Here is a 24,353-nt window from a genome sequence, read left to right on the forward strand (position 1 = left end):
AAACCTATGGTAAGAACTTGATCACTATTGTTGTATTGAGACAGAATGCCCTAAGGATCCAGCAATCTTGAAGAACTACATTGAAAAAGATTGAGTCTATGATTTCTTAGTTGGTCTCAATGCTAAGTTTGACCAAGTTCGAGTTTAAATTCTTAGTAAAGAGCTTTTAACTTTGAATGAGACTCTCCATAATTCGAGCAGAAGAAAACAGGAGAAGTGTCATGCTTAAACCTCAGAATATCGAAGGCTCAGCTATGGTTGCTAACAAAGGCAATGATCGGAAGGCTAGCACTATTGATAACAAAATGATTGATCGGTTCAATGCTTTAAACCGTGATAACAGGGATAACTTATGATGCACTCACTATTAGAAACCTAGACATACATGGGAAAAATGCTAGTAAGCCAACTACATCTAGCAAAGAGTGAGGTTATAATGAAGGACAATAGAGGAATAATGGGTAAGCAAACTTGTCCTCTACTCAGCCAATTGAAGAACAATCCTTGGAATAGGGCAGATTCAATCAGGAGGAGATTGAAAAAATAAGAGCTTTATTGGGAACTCTTGAGAAACCTTCAGGTACTTGCTCACTGGCGCTTTCAGGTAAGTTTCCCATTTCCATTGGATTAAAAGTCTCGGATGAAACATTTGTCAAATCATGGGTTATAGACTCGAATGCCACAAATCACATTACCCATTCGTCACTCCAATTTAAAAACTATAACCCTTGTCTAAGCAGTGGGAAAATTGTTATAGCAGATGGTTCCTTAACCACTGTCGTGGGTGTAAGAGGTGTCCAAATTAGTCCTACACTCACACTCAGAAATGTGCTCCATGTTCCAAAGTTGTCCACTAATCTTGTTTCTATACAAAAGCTTACACAAGATTTAAGTTGCATTGTGACCTTTTTCCTTACTTATTGTGTATTTCAGGACTAGGACTTAGGAAAGATAATTGGACTTGCTAAGGAATGGAACAAGCTATACTACCTTGAGACACTAAGTGAGTCATCCGTATCTCTTCTTTTAGAGCACCATATTTGAAATAAAGAAAAAATTTGGCTTCATCATCGTAGGCTTGCGCATCCATCATTTCAAACTTTTTAAGTTTTTGTTCCCTTCTCTATTTAGTAAATTAGATGTTGAGAGCTTCCACTGTGATGTGTGTGAACTTGCTAAATACAAGTGTTCTCCATTTCCCATCAATAATAAAAGAAGTTCAAAACCTTTTCATTTAATTCATAGTGATATTTGGGGCCCTTTCCCCGTCCCTAATATATCCGGGGCGCATTGGTCCGTGTCTTTTATCGATGATTGTACTAGGATCTCTTGGATTTTTTTTACTTAAACACAAATCTGATGTGAGTTTTGTTCTTCCAAATTTTCATAACATGGTAAAAAACTAGTTTGATGTCATTATCAAGAGGTTTCAGTCTGATAATGCTAGAGACTATTTCAATCAAATCTTAACTCCATACTTTCAATATGAGGGAATAATTCATGAATCATCATTTGTCAACATTCCTCAACAAAATCGAGTTGCTGAGAGAAAAAATGGCCACCTACTTGATACAACTCAAGCTTTTTTGTTCCAAAATCATGTGCTTAAATCTTATTAGGAGGAAACCGTCACACATCTCATAAACCGATTACCTTATAGAGTCCTCAGTTTCAAAAGTCCCATGGAAGTTCTCTCATCCTTCTATCCTAATATGAGAACTACAAACCATCTCATTCCTAAGATATTTAGGTGTGTATCTTTTGTGCATTTTCACAGTCCAAGCAGGGGAAAATTGGATCTAAGAGCAGTCAAATGTATTTTTGTGGGATACAACTCAAAAGGGATATAAGTGTTACCATCCACCATCTAATTTTATTTTTATTTTTATTTTTTTATTTGTATTTTTTTATTTTTTATCTCAATGGATGTTACTTTGAAGGAAAGTGAGTCTTATTTTCTCACTCTTTATCTTCAAGGGGAGAATTCCTTCAAGGAAGACAAGGATTATGGTTTCTATTTCGTTGATCCCTTTCTCATTGACCCTCTTAAAGTCATTGTTCTAGTGCCTGTACACTTTGCCTTTGAGTCTACCTCTGAACCCGTCTTTGAACTTGTCCTTGAACCTAAGTCGTCACCCACTGAGCCTGCTGGGAATTGAATGACTGACAAAGTATACTCAAGGAAGAAAGTTGCAGTCTCTAGACTTAAACAAGTCTAAGAATCTGAACCGCCTTCTAGAAATGAGGTAACAGTTTCTCCTCCTCCCTTACAAACCGAGTCTAAACTTATGATTGTCATTAGGAAGGGAATGAGGGAATATACTAAACATCCTTTGTATCCATTTTCCCATGTTGTGTCATTCAAAAAGTTGTCTTAGTCCTATAGGAGTTTTCTTACAAGTTTGAACAATATCCATATTCTTACCACTCTATCCGAGAGTTTATCTTATGAAAATTGGAAACAAGCCATGATTGCAAAAATGGAGGCCTTGGAGAAAAATAAAACTTGGGAGTTGGTAGATTTGCTTGTAGGAAAAAGACCAGTGGGATGCAAATGGGTTTATACTATTAAGTATAAAACAGATGGATCATTAGAGAGATATAAGGTGAGATTGGTGGCCAAGGGATACACTCAGACATATGGTGTGGATTATTTAGAGACCTTTGCCCCGATTGCAAAGATGAACATTGTAAGAGTTTTGTTATCATTGGCAGCTAACTACAACTGGGATCTACAATAGTTCGATGTCAAAAATGCATTTTTGCATGGAGACTTGGAAGAAGAAATTTTCATGAAAATTCTTCCTGGATTTGGTAGTAACCTAGCCGTTAAAAAGGTATGTAAACTAAAGAAAACTCTATACGAGCTAAAACAATCTCTAAGGGCGTGGTTTGAAAGATTTGAAAAAGTAATGAAAAACATGGGATACAAACAAAGTCACGGAAATCGTACATTGTTCATCAAACATTCAGATGTAGGGGGAGTTACAACTCTTTTGGTATATGTAGACGATATTATCATGATGAGAAATGATGAACTAAAGAAGCAGACTTTGAGACAATGCTTGACCAAGGAATTTGAAATCAAAGAGTTAGGAAAGTTGAAATACTTCTTAGGAATTAAGGTTGCACATAAGTAAGAGATTTTTATTTCTTAGCAGAAATATGTAACAGACCTTCTCAGAGAAACAAGGAAGTTGGCGTGTAAACTAGTAAACACACCAATAGATACTAATCATAAACTTAGAGAGGTTGAGGAAGACACTAAGGTAGATGGAGAGATATATCAATGTCTAGAAGGAAGATTCATTTCTCTCTCTCACACAAGACCGAATATAGCATATGTTGTGAGTGTGATTAGCCACTTCATGCATAGTCCAAAAGAGGTCCATTTGCAAGCTGCTAACCGAGTACTACAGTACCTTAAGAGGATTCTAGGAAAGGGCATCCTATTTAAATGAAGTTTGGGACTAGTACAAGCATACACAGATGCAAATTATATTGGATCAATGGTTGCTAGAAGATCAACTACGGGGTATTGCACCTTTCTTGGTGGGAATTTGGTGACATGGGGAAGCAAGAAACAAAGTTTGGTAGTAAGGTCCAGTGTAGAAGCAAAATTTTGAGCAATGACCCAAGGATTTTGTGAACTACTATGGTTGAAGATTACTTTGGAAGATTTGAAGATCAAATGGTATAGGCCAATGAGACTTTACTGTGATAATAAATCTGGAATCGGTATTGTACATAATCCAGTGCAACACAATTGAACGAAACACATAGAAATTGACAAACATTTTATCAAAGAGAAACTAGATAGTGAATTGATCTATACCCTTTATGTATCTATTGACTGCCAACTTGTAGATACACTCACAAAATATTTAAGCAGTACAAAGTTTCAAACAAGCATATCCATGCTAGGAATGGAAAATATCTATTCACCAACTTAAGGGAGAGTATAAAAGAATGAAATAAGGAGAGTTGTGATTTTGAAGAGAGAATTAGGCAATCCCGTGATTAAAGGGATTTTGTTGTAATTAAGTTAGGAAAGTCCCTAATTTGGGTCCTAGGATTTTTTGTATATATATATATATATATATATATATATATATACGTACAAGTCTGTATAGAAAAAATAAAATAAAATAAAATAAAATAAAAAAATTAAGAAGAAGAATTTTCCACCTTTTATTCTTCAATTTCTTTTCTACAATAAGCACAACAAGATTGTTCTTGGGTTGTTATCCTCCTTAGCAAGACCCCAAAAAACTTGATCAGCCTTACTACCGGTTGGAGCAAGCATCTCCAACTTAGGAAACCTAAGGTGCAACCTCTTCCATAACAGAATTGCAAAGCTTATATCCTACTCTGGTCGGCATCTCTGCAGGCACCTCTCTGCTATTCAATTTGACCTAAATCCTTGTCCATCTCAAGTGGCTCTTTGAGGCGAATGTTTTCTCTTAACTTCTATTAAGCTTCAACACATATCTCCCAACATATTAAATAGATCCATACACCACAGCTGGACTGACAAGCCAATTGGCCTAACCCCACCATTCTTTCATCTGAACCAAAACAGCCAGCTGTCAGATCCTAAATATTGAGAAACAACAGCTTTACATTGAAGATTCTGAGCCCATCTTTTCTTTCTTGAGGATCATCTACCCCTTGAGATTTTTGGGTTGTGGTTTGTTTAGGAGCTTTGCGTGGAGTGGTCTAGATCATCTTTTTGATGTCACACTTCTTTTATTTATTTTTGTCTCTTCTTGTATAGTTACTTTTTTGCAGGATCTCTAATCCTTCTCTCTCTATTATTCTTTTGTTTCTTATAAATAAATAAATAAAATTTCAAAACTCTGTTAGGCTAAGCATCTTGCTCTTAGGAATGAAATCCTCAGCCTTTCCCACCTTCCCACCAAGCTATTTTTCAGCTGCCGCATCCTTTTCATATATAGGAGACTTCCAAGAAAATCTGCTCTCTAAACCATTCTGCCTATCATATGCAGGAGACTCCTTCCTCCCCTCTTCACCACATCAACAAATCTAAGAGAGGAGTGAACCTGGGTTCCAGCACCAGCGTCATCTTTTTATCCATGTACCTTGATCTCAAGATCTACAATTGCAAATCTTAAAATACATTGCTAGAATTTTTGTAGTCATGGTTCTCTTTAATCAAACAATTAAATATCAAATAAGGAGGATTTTTCATTCCATTCATCTCAGATTCCTCTCAGCAATCCAAATTATTTATCCAAATAAACAGTTAAAGCTGCAATTCTTTATTAAGTTTTCACTAACTTCAAAAGAGATTATCACAACTCTTGTATAAACTTATATGCTCTAACAACAAACAATCACAACCCTAGAATCAAACTGTACTTAGTGATCACTCAAAATTTAAGTGAAATTGTTTAGAAATTGCTAACAATTGGCATGGGATATTGGGGAGCAGAATAGGGTTTTTTGTTTTAAGTTTAGGATTGTCTTTTTCTTGTGTAGAAAACACACCATTATATTTCTGTTGATTTTAAATGTCTGGAAATACTAGATGTCCTTCCTTAATGTAAAATCTAAGCAATATAAGAGAGAAGGCTCCAAAATGGGAAGCAATACAAGCTGCATAGCTTTAGAAAGATTACAAAATATTCCAAAAGTGAACCAAAGCAATCAGTGATTACGATATCTGTTTTAGTTTCTTTTGACACACAGCTGGGTTCTCTCCAAGGTGGAAGAAAGATAAACAATGGGAAGAAGGAAAAAGTTAATATAGCCTCTATCAAATTTGACAATGCTAAAGGAAGTACCATATTGTTAGGCACCTCACCAGAGGTGGTATCATCATCATTCATGATCTCTTTCTTCTTCTGAACAACATTTTTTTTCTTTCTTTTTATTTTATTTAGAATCCTCCAACCACATTCCTTTTGGATCAACTTGGCTACTGCCAGCCTCAAGGATGTTGACCAATAAATCCTTTCATGCCAACATTAAAAGAGCATATAAACATGATTTGTGGGTCTCATTGGGTAGATCGAGTGTACCAAAGATCAACTTATTTAATTACATTTAACATTTTTTTAATGCCCATATAGGTCTATCTGAAAGTTGGGAGTGCTTGCTGACTTAACCTAGCAAGATACAGGAAATTCCAAATTCTGGCTGGTGCATGGTTTGTTTGGTCTTTGGCTTGGGTTGTGCGTTGTTGTAATATACAGATGATTAGAACAAAGAAAAACTGGATGCTTCTCTTTTTTTAAAGATGATTTGCATTCTTCTCATCATTTTCTTTTGGAAAATGCTACTTCTTCCCCCTTTTATGTTATGTGTCAGTTGTCTTGTAGTGTGATGATTTATATAAGAGACAGGAGTAGGTGATTGGTAAAGAGGTTTTATGTGCTTTTGATCAGGTGGCAGACAATGCAACACTTTATGGTGTTTGCTTACTTGTGCCAGAAATTGTTCAGAAGGCACCTGCTATCCTAGGTGCCTCATCACCCCTTTCACACCGACCTGGAGGAAGCTGCCATTTTTTGGTTTCTGCACCTCGCTGTTATTGTCTGTTAACAAGGATCCCTTTCTTTGAGTTACATTACGAGATGTTGAACAGGTTTGTATTGATTATTGATTGCTGTAAGTTTGTCAGAACTACTTGTCACTGACAATTAGATATTGAACTAGATGTATTCTTCATAGTTCCAAACTAGTTCACTATGTTTCACTTGAATGCAGTATAATTGCACAAGAGCGCCTGAATCGGATAACACATTTTGTCAATCTGATTTCTCTCCCTGATCACATCTCATCAACATCCAAGCAACATGATCAAATGGATGAGAAAAGTGATTCCCCTGACAGGGAGTGCTCTACTGATTGGATGGCTTATGCAATACCTCTTAACAGTGCACTAGCTGTTACAGCTGCTGCTGCAGGCATTATATCAGATGATGAGCTCCCATCCTCTTCATTGAGAATGTCAGAACCTCCATCTACTGAAAGTGTTACTGCTAATGAGGCTTCAGATTTTAGTGAAGTAAAGGAAGTAGATAAGGAGGCTGGACAGAATTTGCAATATCTTGATGGTTATGCTTCTGAAACCTTGGAACCTCAATTTGATGGTCCAGAAAGAATGAATGGAAGCTATGAACATGGCCAAACTGATTCTGATATCAGGACATTTTCCTGTCCTAAGAAGCACACGTTGGAGCACCTTGATAGTTCTGAATCCTTGTTCAGGTAGTAGCATTTTGTTCTTTTTCTATCCCTGTTCAGGTAGTAGCATTTTGTTCTTTTTCTTTCTTTCCTTTTTTTTTTCCCGTCAAGAAATTGATCACATATGATTAAAAGAAAATTAATGAAGGGACAATCCTCCTACAAAATGCAATATCTGATCAAAATGAAAAGGTTAAATATAAACTGCCCCAATGAATAAGCAAAACAAGCTATCCAGCTGAAGAAAGTGACAAAAATATACAATACCGAAAAGACACAACACAGCTGGAGTAAAAATCGTGTTATTTAAATCTTCTGATTATCTACTTTGTCATGCAGTTGGCTGAGTTGGGCTGATAGAATATGTTTCTAATGTGAAAATTGCTAGTAATTTTTTTTAGCATTTGACCAATATTTTGTTTAATATCTTTGGTTTTGTTCTTTTGATTTGTCATTCTGGTGAATTACTAGTTGGTAATTGTTTTCTTCTCTACCATCTAGTGTACTTTCTGTGGTACATTTTCTCTAAGATAATTTATATATGCATCCACCAAAACTCTCTTCACATCCTCCCTCTTTACATATCCACCTAAAACCTAAAAACTTCTAAATACATCCACCCTACAATTTTAAAATACCTAAAACACCCTTCCCATTATTCTCTCCCTAAGCCCATCTTCTTCTTCCTTTATCCCTCAACCCATTTCTTCCCAGCCACAAAACCTAACTACAAATGAAGTACCAATTATAAAACCTATAAATAATAGGAAAGTACTGATTACAAAACCCTTGCGTGTTTGTGAAAGAGAAAACCCTTTGTATTTTGTTTGAATCCATATAAGATAGAACATGAAAATCTTTTAGGGCTTATTCATGTATAATTTTTGATAAAAAAAAAACTTGTAAAAATGGTTGAAAAACAATTAGGAAGAATGTAGTTGTGATTTAGAAGTGAGAAATCGTGAAAAGTTGTAATGTAAATGAAGGAAAAAAAAAAAAAATGGAACTTGTGGTGTTTGGTCATGGAAGGCTGGACATCTCAGCTATGTCTGGTCCTTCAATGCTAGAAATCTGAGCTATATCTGGCCTTCCAAGACCGGACATCACGGATTTCAATTTTTTTTTTTTTTTTTGTGCTGAAGGGTGTTTTGAGAGTTCAACAAGAGACATTTGTGTCTTACAAAATTCATTAAAGGGTGGATGCAAGGAGAGTTTTGGTGGATACATTTATAATTTCTCTTTCTCTAAATATATGCTTGTCTTTTGGCAGTTGTGGGAAAGGCATGGGATCAGAGGATGAAGATGATGTTTTTCTAGGCCTTGAAAAAGATGCTGGGGATGATGTAATAATGGATTGGGCAAAGGTTAGTTGGTTTTTTCTTTCCAAGTTTACCAATTTTTCATTGTTGGTAATATTCTTGAGTGCATTTTGTCATTTCCCTATTTTGATCTCTGTGATAGGAGCATCAAAACGATTTGCTACAGATAGTTTGCAGTTATCATGCTCTGCCACTTGCCCCTCGAGGAAGTAAGATAGTTTTTCAGCCCCTCGAACTTCTGCAGGCCATTGAGTATAATCGACCTCCAATTTCTGCGCATTTCATAAGATTGCATCCTTCACTGAAACCTGCTGAGGTATGATGTCAGCTTACTGCATTTGTGTGTCTTTATGAATTTCATCTTATGTTACCTAAAAAATAAAATTTTACAAGGCCAATGTCAAGTTAGCTGCTGCTGAGGAAGCTCTTGCACTATCAATATGGACAACAGCAACAGTTTGTCGAGTTCTCTCCCTTGAAAGTGTAATGTTTTTCACTCTAGCATCATAGGCTTGTCTTCAATTCAGTAGTATCTGTTTCTTTCATCTGCTCTAAGTAGTTCTCTATTAATGAAGTTCTTATCATCATAAGTAATATCACTTGTTTTATTGTGATCAATTTGGTTAATCATATATTTTTAGGATTAACTAAATCTTGTTCAAAGGGAAACTTCTTAAGAAATAAAACATGGCAACTTATACATAATTGTTAGAAAAAAAAAAAGTAAGTACAAACTATAACTATAATTAAATTCTCATCATGCTTTCTAATTTCATCAAAGATCTATATATATGTGTGTGTGTGTGTGTGTGTGTATTTGATAGAAAATACAAGGGAGTGTATTAATAAAGCCTTGGAAAGAGTGCAAAAAAGTACACACAATGAATACAATAAGTGCCAAAAGGAAAAAAAAAAAAGTAAAGAGAAAACAAAAAACAACCTCCCTCTCCTTACATCAAGCACAACCAATCAACAAAGTCTATAATGTACAAAAATTGATCCTATATATACAAATTAATCCATTCCAAAAAAAATAGTCATAATAAAATGTTTAATCTTTTAACTTGGAATGTTCAACATTCTCAAACAACCTTCTGTTTCTTTCCATGCAAAGAGTCTAAAACAAACATAAAAGGGTGATCTCCCCAAATTTATTTTGTTTCTCCCTGACAAAAGAACCAAGTCAACTTAGAAGATTCTCTGTAATTGTGGAATGCATCACCCATATTACACTAAATAGAAAGAAGATCAATTATCACAACATGCTTGCTTTGATATATATATATATATATATATATATATATATATATAGAGAGAGAGAGAGAGAGAGAGAGAGAGAGAGAGAGGAGGGAGGAAAAGATAAATACCGAAAAGTATGAGGCATAATACTTAACCTTTCTTCATGAATATGATAAGTTAATATGACTTTAATAAGAAATAAGAAACAATTATGAATCATGAAATAAAATAATGGATATTACCTAAATTGTTAAAGCCTAATTTTTTTAAGAAGGCTTGAATGCCATGTTGATGGTATTAGTTCCAAAGAAAAGGGGAGCAAAGGAATTGAAAAACTTTAGACCCATTAGCTTGTGAGATGGGTTGTGAAGTTCATAGCAAAAATCTTGATTAATAGGCTCAAAAAAGTGGTGGGAAAAGTGGTCTTAGTTTATCAGCATGCCTTTCTAGAGGCTAAATAAACATGAGAGGTACTTCTTAGAGCAAATGAGGCCATAGGTTTGAGGATGAAGAGTGCTACTAGTGGGGTTATTTGTAAACTGAATATTAAAGTGTGTGATCAAGTCAATTGGGGTTTCTTGCTTTTTTGTTAGGATAAATGGATTTTGGTTAGAAGTGGTTAAATAGATTAAATGGTGATATCCTTAGTTAGATTCCCTTTCTAGTCAATGGATCCCAATTAGCTTTGTTCAAAGTTCTAGGGTTTTGAAGTAAGGATCCTCTCTTTCCTTACTTATTTATTATCACAATGGAGGCACTCACTTGTATTGTGAAGTGGGCTAGGGAGTGGTGCTTATTTTTAAGGTTCTAAGGTAGGAGAAAAAGGTGACCAAGGGATGGAGGTGTCCTATCACTTGTTTGCTAGTGATACCCTTAGACTATGTTTGGTTAGTTGGATATGATAAGATAAGAAATATACATTCTAAGATGTTATTTCCAATAGAATCTAATATCTTTGAATATTATATCCAACAGAAATGGTAACCTTAGGCTATGTTGTAAGATAAGAAAAAATGAGAGTTGTGGGTTGAGTAGTTGGTAGCACTCAAGTGTATAACTCAATTTCTATGCCAATAATATTTTGAGGCACTAAAAGAACTAGTAATGGAATATTTACTTGATCTGACCAAGGAGCATGATATGCTAGGTTTATTTAGTGAGGTGAAGAAACTCCGAAGGCTTTCAATTTCTTCCTTTTTGAGTCCCTCAAACTCCAAGTTGTTTGAATTCTCATGGTTTGGTTTCTACTCCAAAAGTGTCATATTGGCTTGGCCTCCTTGTTGTCATAATTGCTACTGGTTCTAGTTTCCACTGTTCTTGCTGAGGAACCATGGTTTCCAATGTAACTATAATTCAACAAATGTATTTGGAGAAATTACTGTATGTTTATTATAGGAATAATACACATATATATACAATTGAGAGTCCTAAATTAGGAAGGTATTATCCCTAAGAATCAGCCTACAAGAAAGGAAACGACTTAATTATGGTAAGTACAAATATATACAACTAATTATGGTAAGTATAGATATATACAGCTAACACTCCTCCTCAAGCTGGAGCATAGATGTTGATCATGCCCAGCTTGTTACAAAAGTACTCAACTCGAGTTCCATTTAGAGCTTTTGTAAAAATATCCCCAAGTTGCTCTCCAGTCTTCACATAGCCAATAGAGACTAGATTTTCCTCAATCTTTTCACGAATGAAGTGACAATCGATCTCAATGTGTTTGGTTCTTTCATGATAGACTGGGTTCGCAGCAATATGAAAAACTGCTTGATTGTCACACCAAAGCTTCGCTGGCATTGTGCACTTCATTCCCACTTCACATAAGAGTTGATGTATCCATATGATTTCACAAGTAGCCTGTGCCATGGCCCTATACTCAGATTCTGCACTCGAATGGGATACAACACTTTGCTTCTTACTTTTCCAAGCCACTAGATTCCCACCAAAGAACACACAATAACTTGTAGTGGATCTTCTATCAAACTTAGAACCTACCTAATCCGCATAAGAAAAACACTTAATGCGAGTGTGTTCCTGAGTACTGTATAGTATGCCTAGACTAGGAGCCTTCTTCAGATAGCACAAAATCTGCTCTAAAGCTGCCCAATGCTTTACTGTAGGCGCAGATGTGAACTGATTAACAACACTTACTGCATATGCAATATTTGGTCGCGTCACGGTGAGATAATTCAGCTTCCCAACCACCCTCCGATACCTCTCAAGGTTGTAGAAGGGATCTCCATCATCTGGCATAAGTTGTACATTAGGAACCATCGAGGTAGTACATGGCTTTGCTTCTATCTTACCAGTCTCTTCAAGTAGATCAAGCACATACTTCCTCTGTGATAAGAACATCCTTTTCTTGCTCCTTGATACTTCTATTCCCAGGAAATACTTCAGTTCACCCAAGTCCTTTGTATGAAACTTGGAATGCATGAATGCCTTAAGATCAGAGATTCCTGCATGATCATTTCCTGTAATAATTATATCATCGACATAAACCACAAGAAGTATGATACCAGCAGTTGATTTCTTATAGAAAACGGAATGATCTTTCTTGCTCTTGTTCATGCCAAATGCTTGAATCTCCTTACTGAATTTTCCAAACCAAGCATAGGGATTCTGCTTCAATCCATAGAGAGCTTTTTCCAGACAACAAACCTTCCTATACTCCCCCTGAGCAACAAACCCAGGAGGTTGCTACATATAGACTTCTTCTTTTAGATCACCATGAACAAAAGCATTCTTGATGTCTAACTGATGTATCATCCACTGTTGGGAAGCGGCAATAGAAATAAATAGTCGAACTGAATTCAGTTTGGCAACTGGAGAGAAAGTATCAGAATAGTCTACTCCATATGTCTGAGCATATCCTCTAGCTACAAGCCTGACTTTCAGTCTTGCCACAGAGCCATCAGGATTAACTTTTACTGCAAAGACCCACTTCCAGCCAACAACTTTCTTTCCTTGAGGCAAATCAACAAGTTTCCATGTATGATTGTCCTCAAATGCACGGATTTATTAAAGCATTGCATTCTTCCAACCAGGATGATTCAGGGCCTTTGTAACAGTTTTAGGTGCTGAAATAGAATCTATAGAGGCTACAAAAACACTCGAGGAAGATGACAGGTGATCATAAGACACAAAGTTAGCAATGGAATAGGTAGATTTGCATTGTCGTTTACCTTTTTGAAGGCTAATGGGAAGGTCGAGATCACTGGAAGGATCAAATGACGAAGGAGCTGGTGCAGGACATGTATCTGTTGTTACTGGGCGCCGAGAGTACACCTGTACAATTGGTGGTTTGACTGGAGTAGGAGGAACATCAACAACAGTACCCAAATGAGCAAGAGACGCATTAGAACCAACCATACTTGATTGTCCAACAGTTGGTCTTGAATTAACCACTTGATACACAAGCCATTCTTCATCCTCCTCCTCACTTGCAGAACTTGTGGGTGAAGAGAAAAAGGATGTGTCTTTTGAAAACACAACATCCGTTGATACTAGATACTTATTGAGATCAGTCGAGAAACATCTATAGCCCTTTTGCAGTCTTGAGTACCCCAAGAAAATGCACTTTAACGCTTTAAGATCAAGTTTAGTAACAGAAGGCTTTGTATCTCTAACATAGCATGTACATCCAAAAATTTTGGTTGAATTGGAAAAAGTGATTTCTGTGGATGTATTACTTTGTACGAAATATCACCTTTAAGCACTACAGTGGGCATACGATTGATCAGAAAACAAGCTGTAGAAACTGCATCAGCCCAAAATTGTTTCGGTACCTTTATCTGAAACATGAGTGCACAACCGTCTCAAGTAAATGCCTATTTTTTCTTTCAGCAACCCCATTTTGAGAAGGAGTATCAACACAAGATGTTTGATGAAGAATCCCATTGTTACTCATGTAGTTCTGAAATGAGTTAGACACATATTCTTTTCCATTATCACTTCTTAATATTTTCACAGACACATCATATTGGGTTTTAATCTCAGTAGAGAATGCACAAAAATGTGAAAATACTTTTGAACGATTCTTCATAAAATAAATCCAAGTCATTCGAGAAAAATCATCCACAAAGGTAACAAAATATCAAAACACAGTTTTAGAAATAACAGGACAAGGACCCCAAACATCAGAATGTACTAACTCAAACAAAGACTCGGCCTGTTTATTAATCCTTGGGCCTAAAGAACTACGATGATGCTTCACAAAATGACACGGCTCACAATCTAATGAAAGTAAATTATCAAACGAGGACATAATTTCTTCAACACCGGTAGAGAAGGATGTCCTAACTGACAATGAGCTTCAACAGGAGAGGCAGTACTAACACACGCAACTGGTCAAGGTACCCACTCATCAAGAATATAGAGCCCATCAAATACATGTCCTTTACCAAATGTCCGTTTCGTCATAAGATCCTGAAACATAGAATGATCAGGGAAAAATGAGACACTACAATTCAGATTTTTGGTAAGTTTACTGACAGAGATTAAGTTAAAGGTCAAATTTGGTAAGTTTAACACAGAAGATAAAGTAATAGAAAATGTTGGTTTCACAGTCCCAGACCCTTTAATCTCATAGGTAGAACCATCAACAATAGTAATAGGAAGAGCATAATGTGTTCTGAAGGTAGAGAAAGTTTTATGATTACCTGTCATATGATCTGTGGCACCTGAATCAATTATCCATTTGTTTGAGGAAGAGACAAGACATGTTTTACCTGACTTTGCCAGAGCACTAATAGGAGTAAATGCTTTCAGTGCTTCTTGATACTGTGAATATTTAGCAAACTCTTCTGCTGTCATTGTGATGATCTTGTCTGAAGATGTAGCAGTATCAGATGTAGCAACATTGGTAGTTTGATTTCTCCGATTCTGATTTTGCAATTTCTTGCAATTCTTCTTGGCATGGCCAACCTTATGGCAGTAAAAACACACAATGGTACTTGAATCATTGCCACTATTTTCAAAATGCCCTGTTTCCGCCCCTGTTATTCACCCTCCTTGCATTCTCTGCATTTCCTCCTTTTGCAGCAAGAACATGGGTGTGTTGAGAAGACAGGACATTCTCAGTTCGTAGAACTCTACTGAACTCTTCCTGAAGGGAACCAATGTCAGAACCAGAAAGAATCTGAGATTTTACAGTCTCAAACTCAGATGGGAGACTGGATAAGAAACTCATAACAGCCATCTGTTCCATTTGAGCCTGTTGTACTCTAACATCCGGACTGAAAGACTTAAGTGCATTCAATTCCTCATATACCTTCTTGAAGTCCATAAAGTATGCAGTGAAGGATTTAGCTCCCTTCTCAGGACAATGGAAGGCATTCCATACATCATACATCTGAGATACATTTCCTTTTCCAAAGTAAAGAAAATCTAGATAATCCATTAACTCTTTAACAAATTCACAATGACTCAGCAGACCAACAATATCACTATTAATAGAGTTTTTAATCTACAGAAATAACCGTGCATCATCTTGCATCCAAAGTTTTCTAGTGTTATCATTAGGAGGTTCCTCAGTCAAGTGGTCATCTTTAGCAACACTTCTCAGATAAAATTTGATTGTCTTGCTCCATTCAATATAATTAGACCCATTTAATTTGTGTTCAGTTATTTTTGACACAACAGGCACTTTATCAGCAACAGAATTCTTATTCTCTTCCATGGCAATAAAATTCAATCTCCAAAGTAATTTTACACCCAGATAAGAGCAGCCCAGACCAGAAATCGCAATTCACCACAGCAAGAAGAAAGAAAGAGACAAGTACCTCTTGTAGACCAAACAGAAATAGTAATAGAAACACCTGAAATCCCAAGAACAGAATCTCACAATCCAAGAATGAGATCACCGCACCACACACTGGCCGGAAAACGAGATTGTGACGCTAATGGAACTAGTTGGAGGTCAAAAGAAGCTGCCACGCTGCTCCACACGTCGGCGTGTGAGTTGACTCGTCCTGTTTCTCAGGGCGTGTGAGCTTCACGGGTTTAGCTTCCGGTCGCTGACCTTTGGGTACCGGCCGATCCTAACATCACGCTTCCTCCTCCGAAGGCAGTGACACTACCAGGTCACTTTTGTTCCGTGACCCAAGAAGAACAGAAAATGGTAGAATGTCACTGGAAATTAGTGACTCAAAAATAACAAACCCAAAATTTGAGCCAAAAGCTATGATACCATGTAATTCAACAAAGGTATTTGGAGAAATTACTGTGTGTTTATTAGAGGAATAATACACATATATATACAATTGAGAGTCCTAAATTAGGAAGGTATTATCCCTAAGAATCAGCCTACAAGAAAGGAAACAACTTAATTATGGTAAGTACAAATATATACAACTTAATTATGGTAAGTACAGATATATACAGCTAACAGTAACTTTTAGCACATCTCTTTTGTATGTCTTGATTTCTTGCATTGAGTACACCAAGGGTTATCTTTATTGCTTGGCTGCTTGGATACCCCTCCTCTACTAGAATTTGTGCTAGGGAGTAGACCACTTTGAGAGCCTAAAACAGCAAGGGTAGACCTTTCATTTGCTAGAATGTCCAATGTTATGCTCTTTTTCCTTTCTTCAACCTTTCTGATTTAGAATACATCATTAAGGATGCTAGTGGTTCTGTCCTAAGTATTTAAATACGTACTTGATCATATTCCATAGTAAGTCAAGTCAAGAATTTGAATATTTGCTCTCTTTCAATAAGCTTAAGAAGTGTAGCAGCATCCTCACTATCCTTCATTATAAGATTTTGATAATAGTCCAGTTCAAGCATAATCCCCTTCATAACATTATTATACTCAATTACAAAGAAAGTACCTTGCTTTGTAGATCAAATCTTAGCCTTTATCATATAAATTTGAGCTACATCTTGGTCTTTGGAATACATGCTCCACTAATTTTAAGTTAAAATGTGTTTCATAACCAAGACATGATCATTAAGGCTACGTTTGGTTGGTGGGATAAGATAAGATATGATATGTATATCCTAAGATATTATATCCCATTGGATAGGAAATACATATCCTAGGATATAATTTTCAATGAGATATGATATCCTTAGATATACATATCCTATGAAAATGATATTTTAAGGTAATATATCTAATAGAATATATTATATTTATATTTAATTTGCGAAATGAATAAAAATATAATATGGAATATATATTATTTTCAATGTTTAAAATAAAAAATTATATCACATTCCAATATTTTCTATTTTAAAAAATAAAATTTCTCTTATATTTAACAATATTCATGATTAAAATATTTAAACTTTATAAATAAATTTTGTTATATTATGTTATTCAATATATAAAAATAATTCATATATCATATATTAATATTATTTTATAAATATTTTTTTAGTTTTTCTTTTTTAGCCATAAATTTAATTTATAATATTTCTTATATTTTATTTGTAAAATGATATGAAAAAATAAATTAATGATACATGGGATATGCATATCCCATGTAAAAGGGATAAAAAAACATGGTGGATAATATATCCCACTGCTTATCCAATCCCATGTTTGGTTGAACATAGGATAGGATAAGTGATGAGATGACTTATCGTATCCCATTATCAACCAAACATGGGATGGTATATAGCATCTCCTCTTTTATCCTATCTCATGCTATGTCTAACCAACCAAACATGACCTAAATCCTTATCCCAAGCAACAAACTTCGGATTATCTTCCCTCAATACTAGTCTAATTAAGTGATTAAGCTTCCTTTTTCCCTTTAAGAATGTGCGCACTTATTTAAACCATATCAGATAGTTTTGGCCATTAAGTTTGAATGAGAGTTGAAGGTTTTGATAGTCACTGGTAGGTGGTTGGTTTTTGAATGTAGTGTTGGAGGTCGGATTTTTTGAGATTTTGATGCAGTAAATAGTAAAATACATATAGGTTAATGGAAAATAAAGTTGTTAAGAAGGAAAAGAAAATGGTAATGACAATAAAGGCCACTTGAGGTAGAGGATAGCGACAATAAAGGCCATTGGAAATCAGTAATAAAGAAGATTGCTGAGAAAAAATTAGAAGAGAACTTAGAGACCTTGAACCTAGCTATGATACCATGTGAAAAAAGAATGATTTTATTCATTTCATTTCCAATGAAATGATACAATATTTATAGTGTACAATCCTACAAAATTAGGAAACTAAATTACATAAAGAAAGTCAATGAAAACACTACCCAAAAAGTTAAGAAAAATAAGATAAGAAATATACAGATATGCAATCTTGGAATTCAAGGAATTTTACAACCATACAATCCAAGAAATCAAGGAATTAATTCGTTGATATTTTCAATCAAATCATGAAAATTAAAGAGTTAATTCCTTGGTATCGTCAATAAAATAACAAATTCCTACTTACATTTCAAACATTTCCAAATAATAGAATGAGAATAAATGATTTTGGATATTAGTTCTTGGAATTTATACCTTAAGGTGGTCCTATTCACATTATGTGAATTAAATGGGCCTCATGGGTGGTGCTTTTGGAGGTTTCTTACATAAAATAATTTGTTCTGACATACTACCAATTAGGAGAATTTATGGATTGCTGTCTACTCTAATGGGTAGGATGCCTCAATTGTTATTCTTAGAGATTTGCTTGGCAATGTCCATTTCATTATTAGTGATGGATTGAGAAACTCATTTCTAGGAAGGTTTATGGCGAGGGGACCTTCCTCTTTCTTTCATCACCCTTATCTCTTATCTTTCTTTATCTTGTACAAGAGGTTCCCCATATCCCTTGTTTTCACATCTGCACAATAAATCCCCAAAATGGAAACTAAATTTTGGGTTAAAATGGTTGACTGACATGGCAAAACATTATAAGGACATGTTTAGATATATGCATATATTTTTTATTCATATAAAATGCAAAATCAAGTATGCATATAGGTGCTTGTATATATGATTGTTTGTGTGTGTGGACACATGCATGTTTGCATGTTTGTGTACACATACATTTCTATGTATGCTTGTGCATATGAATTTATGTATTTATGTATGCTAAATATATATTTTTTTGTGTACAATATAAAGCTATATTTCTATTTAGTATGAAATCCCCTTCCTCTCATATTATACACTTTCTTATTCATAGTTAGATTCCTTCTCCATATTAAAACAAAACAATAGGGGCCTGATTAAACAACCAGGTCTTAACCCCCAGCTTTATGCCTGCAAATAGCAGTAAAAAGTTTTTCATCTGGAAACATCCTGGCATTCTAAGCATGTACATTAATGCATATTAAGGAGTGTTGTATGCCACAAGAATGGTTCTTATTTGTAAATATCTCTGTTAATTGCCTTCAATCACAACCAAGAACTTGGATGTCAAGAAAGAAAAAAGTTCTTTTATGATGGTGGAGCTCCTTTTTTTTTTTTTTTTTAATGATAAACTATGTTAATAAGTAAAAGAATGTGGATGGTGCTTAATCTCTGGCCAATATGACTAGCAAAACTTGTTGTGGAGAGATACAAGTAAATTTCTTATTTAGAAAAAAAAATAAAAAAAAATCAATGAACAATTCTATTGCTTGTCAATTATGTGGTGTAGTAGACATTTATGGGTAATGCATGAACTTCTATTTTTACCATTTGCTTAAGTTTTTGTTACTTGTCTGAAAAATGGTTTCTATACAAGTACTTTGAGCATTTCTAGTTTATTAGCTACAAACTAATGCTATGGATTGTAATAGTGAACATGAATATGGCGATTTGCTTTTCTAGGTTTTGGCATTGCTTGAAGGAGTATTGCTGGAAAAGCAAGTGGTAGTAACATGCTCAAATCTGGTAAATCAATCTTCTTGATGGAAATTTCCATACTGATTTAGAGACATGTTTTTAACCTTCTTTTAATTATAAATGTTTATTTTCAGTTTTTGAACATTATGAATAAATAAAGAAGATTTGTTTGGAATTGATTCTTAGTTTTGAAATAAAAATATATATATATCAACCAATGCAGGGTGTTCTATCGGCCACAGTGTTATCTCTTATTCCCATGATTCGTCCATTTGAATGGCAGAGCTTATTGCTTCCTGTAAGTTTGACAGCATTCTGAAATCACTGGTTTTTTTTTAGTTTGAAATTTTTTTGATAATATGTATGAAATTTTAGTGCCATACATATAACATTGTAGAACAATTCAACATTTTGTAGCTTTAACCGGAATTTAGTCATGCTGTGATGTGGTAATATTGCTCCTTGATAGTGCCCTTTAGGACAAGCTTAGGTGGCAATGGTTTAGGGTGGGGATAGAATGATTTCGGGTTTGATTATGGGGTTAAGAAAAGGTCACCTATAAAAAAATATATTGCTTCTTGATTATGGTTTTTCCACAATTATACGGAGATACTTATATACATATAGAGGCATTGACGAATAATTATGGGTCCATGACTTAATATAATTGTCTTATATTGTGTTGTATTTTATCTTTTTTAGGTTTTACCGAGGAAGATGTTCGATTTTCTTGATGCCCCTGTTCCTTTCATTGTGAGTGGATCATTTTCTTTGTTTTATTTGTGTTTAATTAATTGCATGTAATGGTATAATTGTGAACTTGTTCTTTTCATATACACAATGCACCATTCTTGGATTTATTGTGTATTTCCACCAGTTAGCAAAAGTTATATAGGCCTACTGTCAGCCCCTTAGCCACTTGACCCGAATAGGGAGGAAAAGGCTCATGGGTAGGCCTTGCACCCATGAGAACCTAGACAGTGAAGCAAGGAGGGTCTGGAGGTTTGGTGGTTCAAACCCCAGAAGATAAGTGAGAAGGCAGAAGTCAAGTTTGACAAGCACCGCGCGCGCACCACGGGCGAGCCAGACACGCACCGCGCGCGTACCACGGGCGAGCCAGACACGCACCGCGCGCGCACCACGGGCGAGCCAGACGCGCACCGCGGGCGAACCAGACGTGCACCGCGCGCGCGCCGCGGGCGAGCCAGACGCGCACCGCGAGCGAGCCAGGCGCGCACCAGACACTTGTGGGCTACGAAGTGGGTGCAGATGGGGGTCGAGGGTTAATATTGGAAATTATTTTATTTATTAAATAATTCCATTATGTCTCCTCAGACATTCTGATGTCTCCTGGAGAAACTTTGGAATCGGCCCGTATTGCTCTTTAAGGGGGGGGGGGGGGGGTAGGTGACTCAAGGGGGCGCCGAGGGGATCTTGAGCGCACCAAGGGGGCACCATGGCACGGCCTTGGGCGTGCCTAGGACACACGGAAGGCACTCGAGCGCACACCCACATGGGTTCAACGACATGTGAGGGTGCACCCCGTGGCCGCAACAGTACGGGGCCAGGTGCAGCCTACCTCCTCCCGGCGCAGGCACGAGGGCGCCTAATCCTTGTGTGGTGAGCCAGCTGAGCAAGCCATGGGCGCAACGCCATGGTCTAGTGGGGCAGCAGCTGACTCGCATCATGACATGCCTACTCACAGCACAGGGGCGCAATGCCCTGTGCACCAAGAAGGGATCAACCATGGGCGCAATGCCATGGCTCGTTGCTATGGAGCTAGTCGGACAGTGGGCTCAGCCATCAGTGTGGGGAAGGCACATTGAAGCACCAGACCTGGTCAAGCTGGTTCGCGCATGCTGCCTAGTTCAAAGAGCCTTGATCAAGACACGTTGGTGAAGCACTCGGTCACAAGCGGCACCTTTGGGGGAAGGCAGCAGCTTGTTAGGAGGACTCACCAGCAGCTGAGGAGATGGGCTCAAGACAAGGTAGCTGGTCAGCTAGTCAGTGGCAGCTAGCTGGAGCAGCAGAGGACCAGGTCAACAAGCAGCAGTTGGCTGAGGTGCTGAAGGCTTGATGCATGGAGGTAGTCCACGAGCAGGCCACGACCTGGAGGGTGGGTGGTTATGCAAGGCAGTTGAGGGCGGTTCCAGCCAGTTGCATAACCACCCAAATTGGCTCCAAGTTTGAATTTTTGAAATTCAAATTGTAACTGCAGCAGTGTCTCTTTTAAAAGGGCACCTGCATCCTTGAGACGGGCAGAAGGGGAGAGCAATTGAGAGAATTGTGAGTTAGGGTTCTCTGAAAGCTTAGGGGTGTAAGCTTGCTCTCTGACTCAGGGAGAACAATTTTGTAATCTTGTAGTTGAGAGTTAATACAAGTTGGGAAGGTTCCCGTATCTCTGTTGTCCCTGTTTTGGTTTCTTTGCTGTTGCCTAGTTCCTTATTTGTTTGCTTGGTGTTGCTTTGGTTTTCAAAGTGTGCTGGGAAGGAAGGTTGGCTAAGGAACGGTCCTTAGCACCACACATCCAAGGTGAAAAAAATTTTGGCCAAAATCGAGGGTGTGACACCTACCTTGGTGAGGCAAAAACTTGATTGTAGTCAATCTTGCTTTGCATGGTAGTTTAACAAGCTTATTCTGTAATGGGCAACTTATTTCTTGAATTTCTTTCTAAAACCTCAAAAACATCAATATATCACCAATGATGACAACATCTTCCTTGATTTTAGTTATGCAAATTTGAGGAAGTCATCTCATTTATTTTTGTAATAAATTCATCTCATTTTATTGAATGAATTATAAACTCCTTATCAAGAATGATAAGCACCAAAATTGAACTCTAAAACTAACAAAGGATCATAGGTTTTTATTTTTTATTTTTTTTTGAGACACAAACAAAAACACCTTCAATCAATAAATGATGAATACAAGAAAGATGAGTAATCCTTCAGAGATGTACAAAAGTTAAATAAAAGCATATTAGGTTCATCTAACCCACTATAATAATTTTAAGATAATTAAATGAGGCATTTTCCAAATTAAATAAAGAGTTTGAATTTGAGGGATCTTTCTTTGATTGGAGATCTGTTTACGTGGAGCAGAGGCCCAAATTCTTAGTTGTGCTCAAGCTAGACCATTTCTTGGTTTCAGAAGAGTGGGAGGTCCTAAGTTTTTGATCATTGTCCTATCCTCGTTAAGGGAGGAGGGGTAAAAAAGGGCAAAACGCCATTCAAATTTAATAATATGTGGCTTCAAGTTCATGGGTTCAAAGACCTCATTAGAAGTTGGTAGACGGGATATGAAGTTAGCGAATCTAGTATAGTCATTGCCTTATAGTGAAGTTTAAGGCTCTTAAAAAGAATCTTAAGGTGCTGAACAAAGAAGACCTTAAGAATGTTATGTTTAGGAAGGAGGATGCTCTTTCTCAAATTGATTATTCGGAGTCTTAAGGAGAGAGTGTTTCCTCTCTCGGTTGATGAGGTGGAGTCTAGAAGGGTGGCTTTAGAGGAGTATAGAAAGTGGGGCTTCAATGGAAGAAACTTTAATGGAAGCAAAAGTCTAGGGAAATTTAGTTAATGGAAGGAGATAGGAATACAAGTTTCTTCACAAAATGGCTAATGTGTGCAGCAGAAGAAACTTACTAAGCAAAGTAAGTTACTGGTGCTAGTTTCTCTAAGGAGAATGAGATTAAGGATGGGTGCACAAAGCTTTTCACTTTCTTATTTTTGAGTTGGGAGATTGGAGATCGAGCATAAGGGGTTTGAGTTTTTAGGTTTTGAGGGATAGTTTCAAGAGTGTAGAAATCTGGAAGGTACAATTGTCCTGCTAGTTGTACCACATACAATTGTTTCCTATCCTAATTTTATTTTATGATTTTATGAGAGATTTTATCCTAAAATCAAGGATTTTTTTTTTTTTCTAAGGCAGATGACCTTAGTCATTCATGTATAAGTATCGATGTAAGAAACACTTTGGAAGTAGAGTGAAAAATAAGAGAAGTATTTTTTTTCCCCCTTAAATTTCCTCATGGTATCAGAGCTAATTTTGAACCATTCAATTTGTCTATGATTAAATACGGAATGATCACCAAGAAGGACTCTTCAACCTTAGAAACCACCTCCACTCAAGAAACGTTTACCTAATATCCGTGAAGTTACCTCAGAAGTGTGTCAAGAAGAAAGTAGAAAGAAAGTTATGTTAGGGTCACAAACCAACCAACCTATCATCAAGGGTTCAGCCTGAGCCGCTCAGGATCCTCCCAATCCTTCTAACAACAATCGACCAAGAAAAGGGATTCTTAGCTGAAAAGGGTAATTTTCTTGCTGCCCAAAAAGAAAAAAAATAAAAAATAAATAAAAAATGAGTCCTTGGATTGTTGACTCAGGAACTTCTGATCACATGACTGACGATGCTACAATTTTTCAAAGCTATACACCTTGTTCACGGGATTATATGGTTCATTTAGCTAATGGTTCTCTCTCAAAGGTGGCTAGTACAGGTTTTGTTGTCATCTCTAAGGACCTAACTCTTGACTTTGTTCTTTTGGTTCCAAACTTAGATTGCAATTTTTTGTCCATTAGTAAACTTACTCAAGAAAAAAACTATGTTACTAAATTTTTCCCAAACCATTGTATCTTTCAGGATTTGAATTTTGGGAAGACAATTGACAATGCAAAGGTTTGTTGAGGACTCTATATTTTCAAAGTGACTGATTATATTAAAAGACAACCTCAACTGACAGTTGGAGAAAAGCGATCTCTTTTTGTCTTTAGTTCTAATAAACATAGTGAT

The 24,353-nt window shown here is 36.4% G+C and overlaps 1 protein-coding gene across 6 annotated transcripts in view; it reads left to right on the forward strand.

Moving 5' to 3' along the window:
* The window catches only part of LOC117919319, a 92,283-nt gene that overhangs the window by 45,809 nt on the left and 22,121 nt on the right, over positions 1–24,353 (forward strand). For 5 of the 6 annotated variants that reach the window (XM_034836489.1, XM_034836485.1, XM_034836491.1 and 2 more), the window contains exons 7-14: positions 6,411–6,610; positions 6,733–7,236; positions 8,483–8,576; positions 8,674–8,847; positions 8,925–9,014; positions 19,548–19,610; positions 19,786–19,860; positions 20,265–20,315. In XM_034836489.1, coding sequence (XP_034692380.1) covers positions 6,411–6,610; positions 6,733–7,236; positions 8,483–8,576; positions 8,674–8,847; positions 8,925–9,014; positions 19,548–19,610; positions 19,786–19,860; positions 20,265–20,315 — 1,251 coding nt within the window. The remainder of the gene's footprint in view (positions 1–6,410; positions 6,611–6,732; positions 7,237–8,482; positions 8,577–8,673; positions 8,848–8,924; positions 9,015–19,547; positions 19,611–19,785; positions 19,861–20,264; positions 20,316–24,353) is intronic. The other variant, XM_034836490.1, reaches the window with a different exon arrangement.

The sequence above is a fragment of the Vitis riparia genome, chromosome 7 (genome assembly GCF_004353265.1).
Source record: "Vitis riparia cultivar Riparia Gloire de Montpellier isolate 1030 chromosome 7, EGFV_Vit.rip_1.0, whole genome shotgun sequence".
Classification (NCBI taxonomy): domain Eukaryota; kingdom Viridiplantae; phylum Streptophyta; class Magnoliopsida; order Vitales; family Vitaceae; genus Vitis; species Vitis riparia.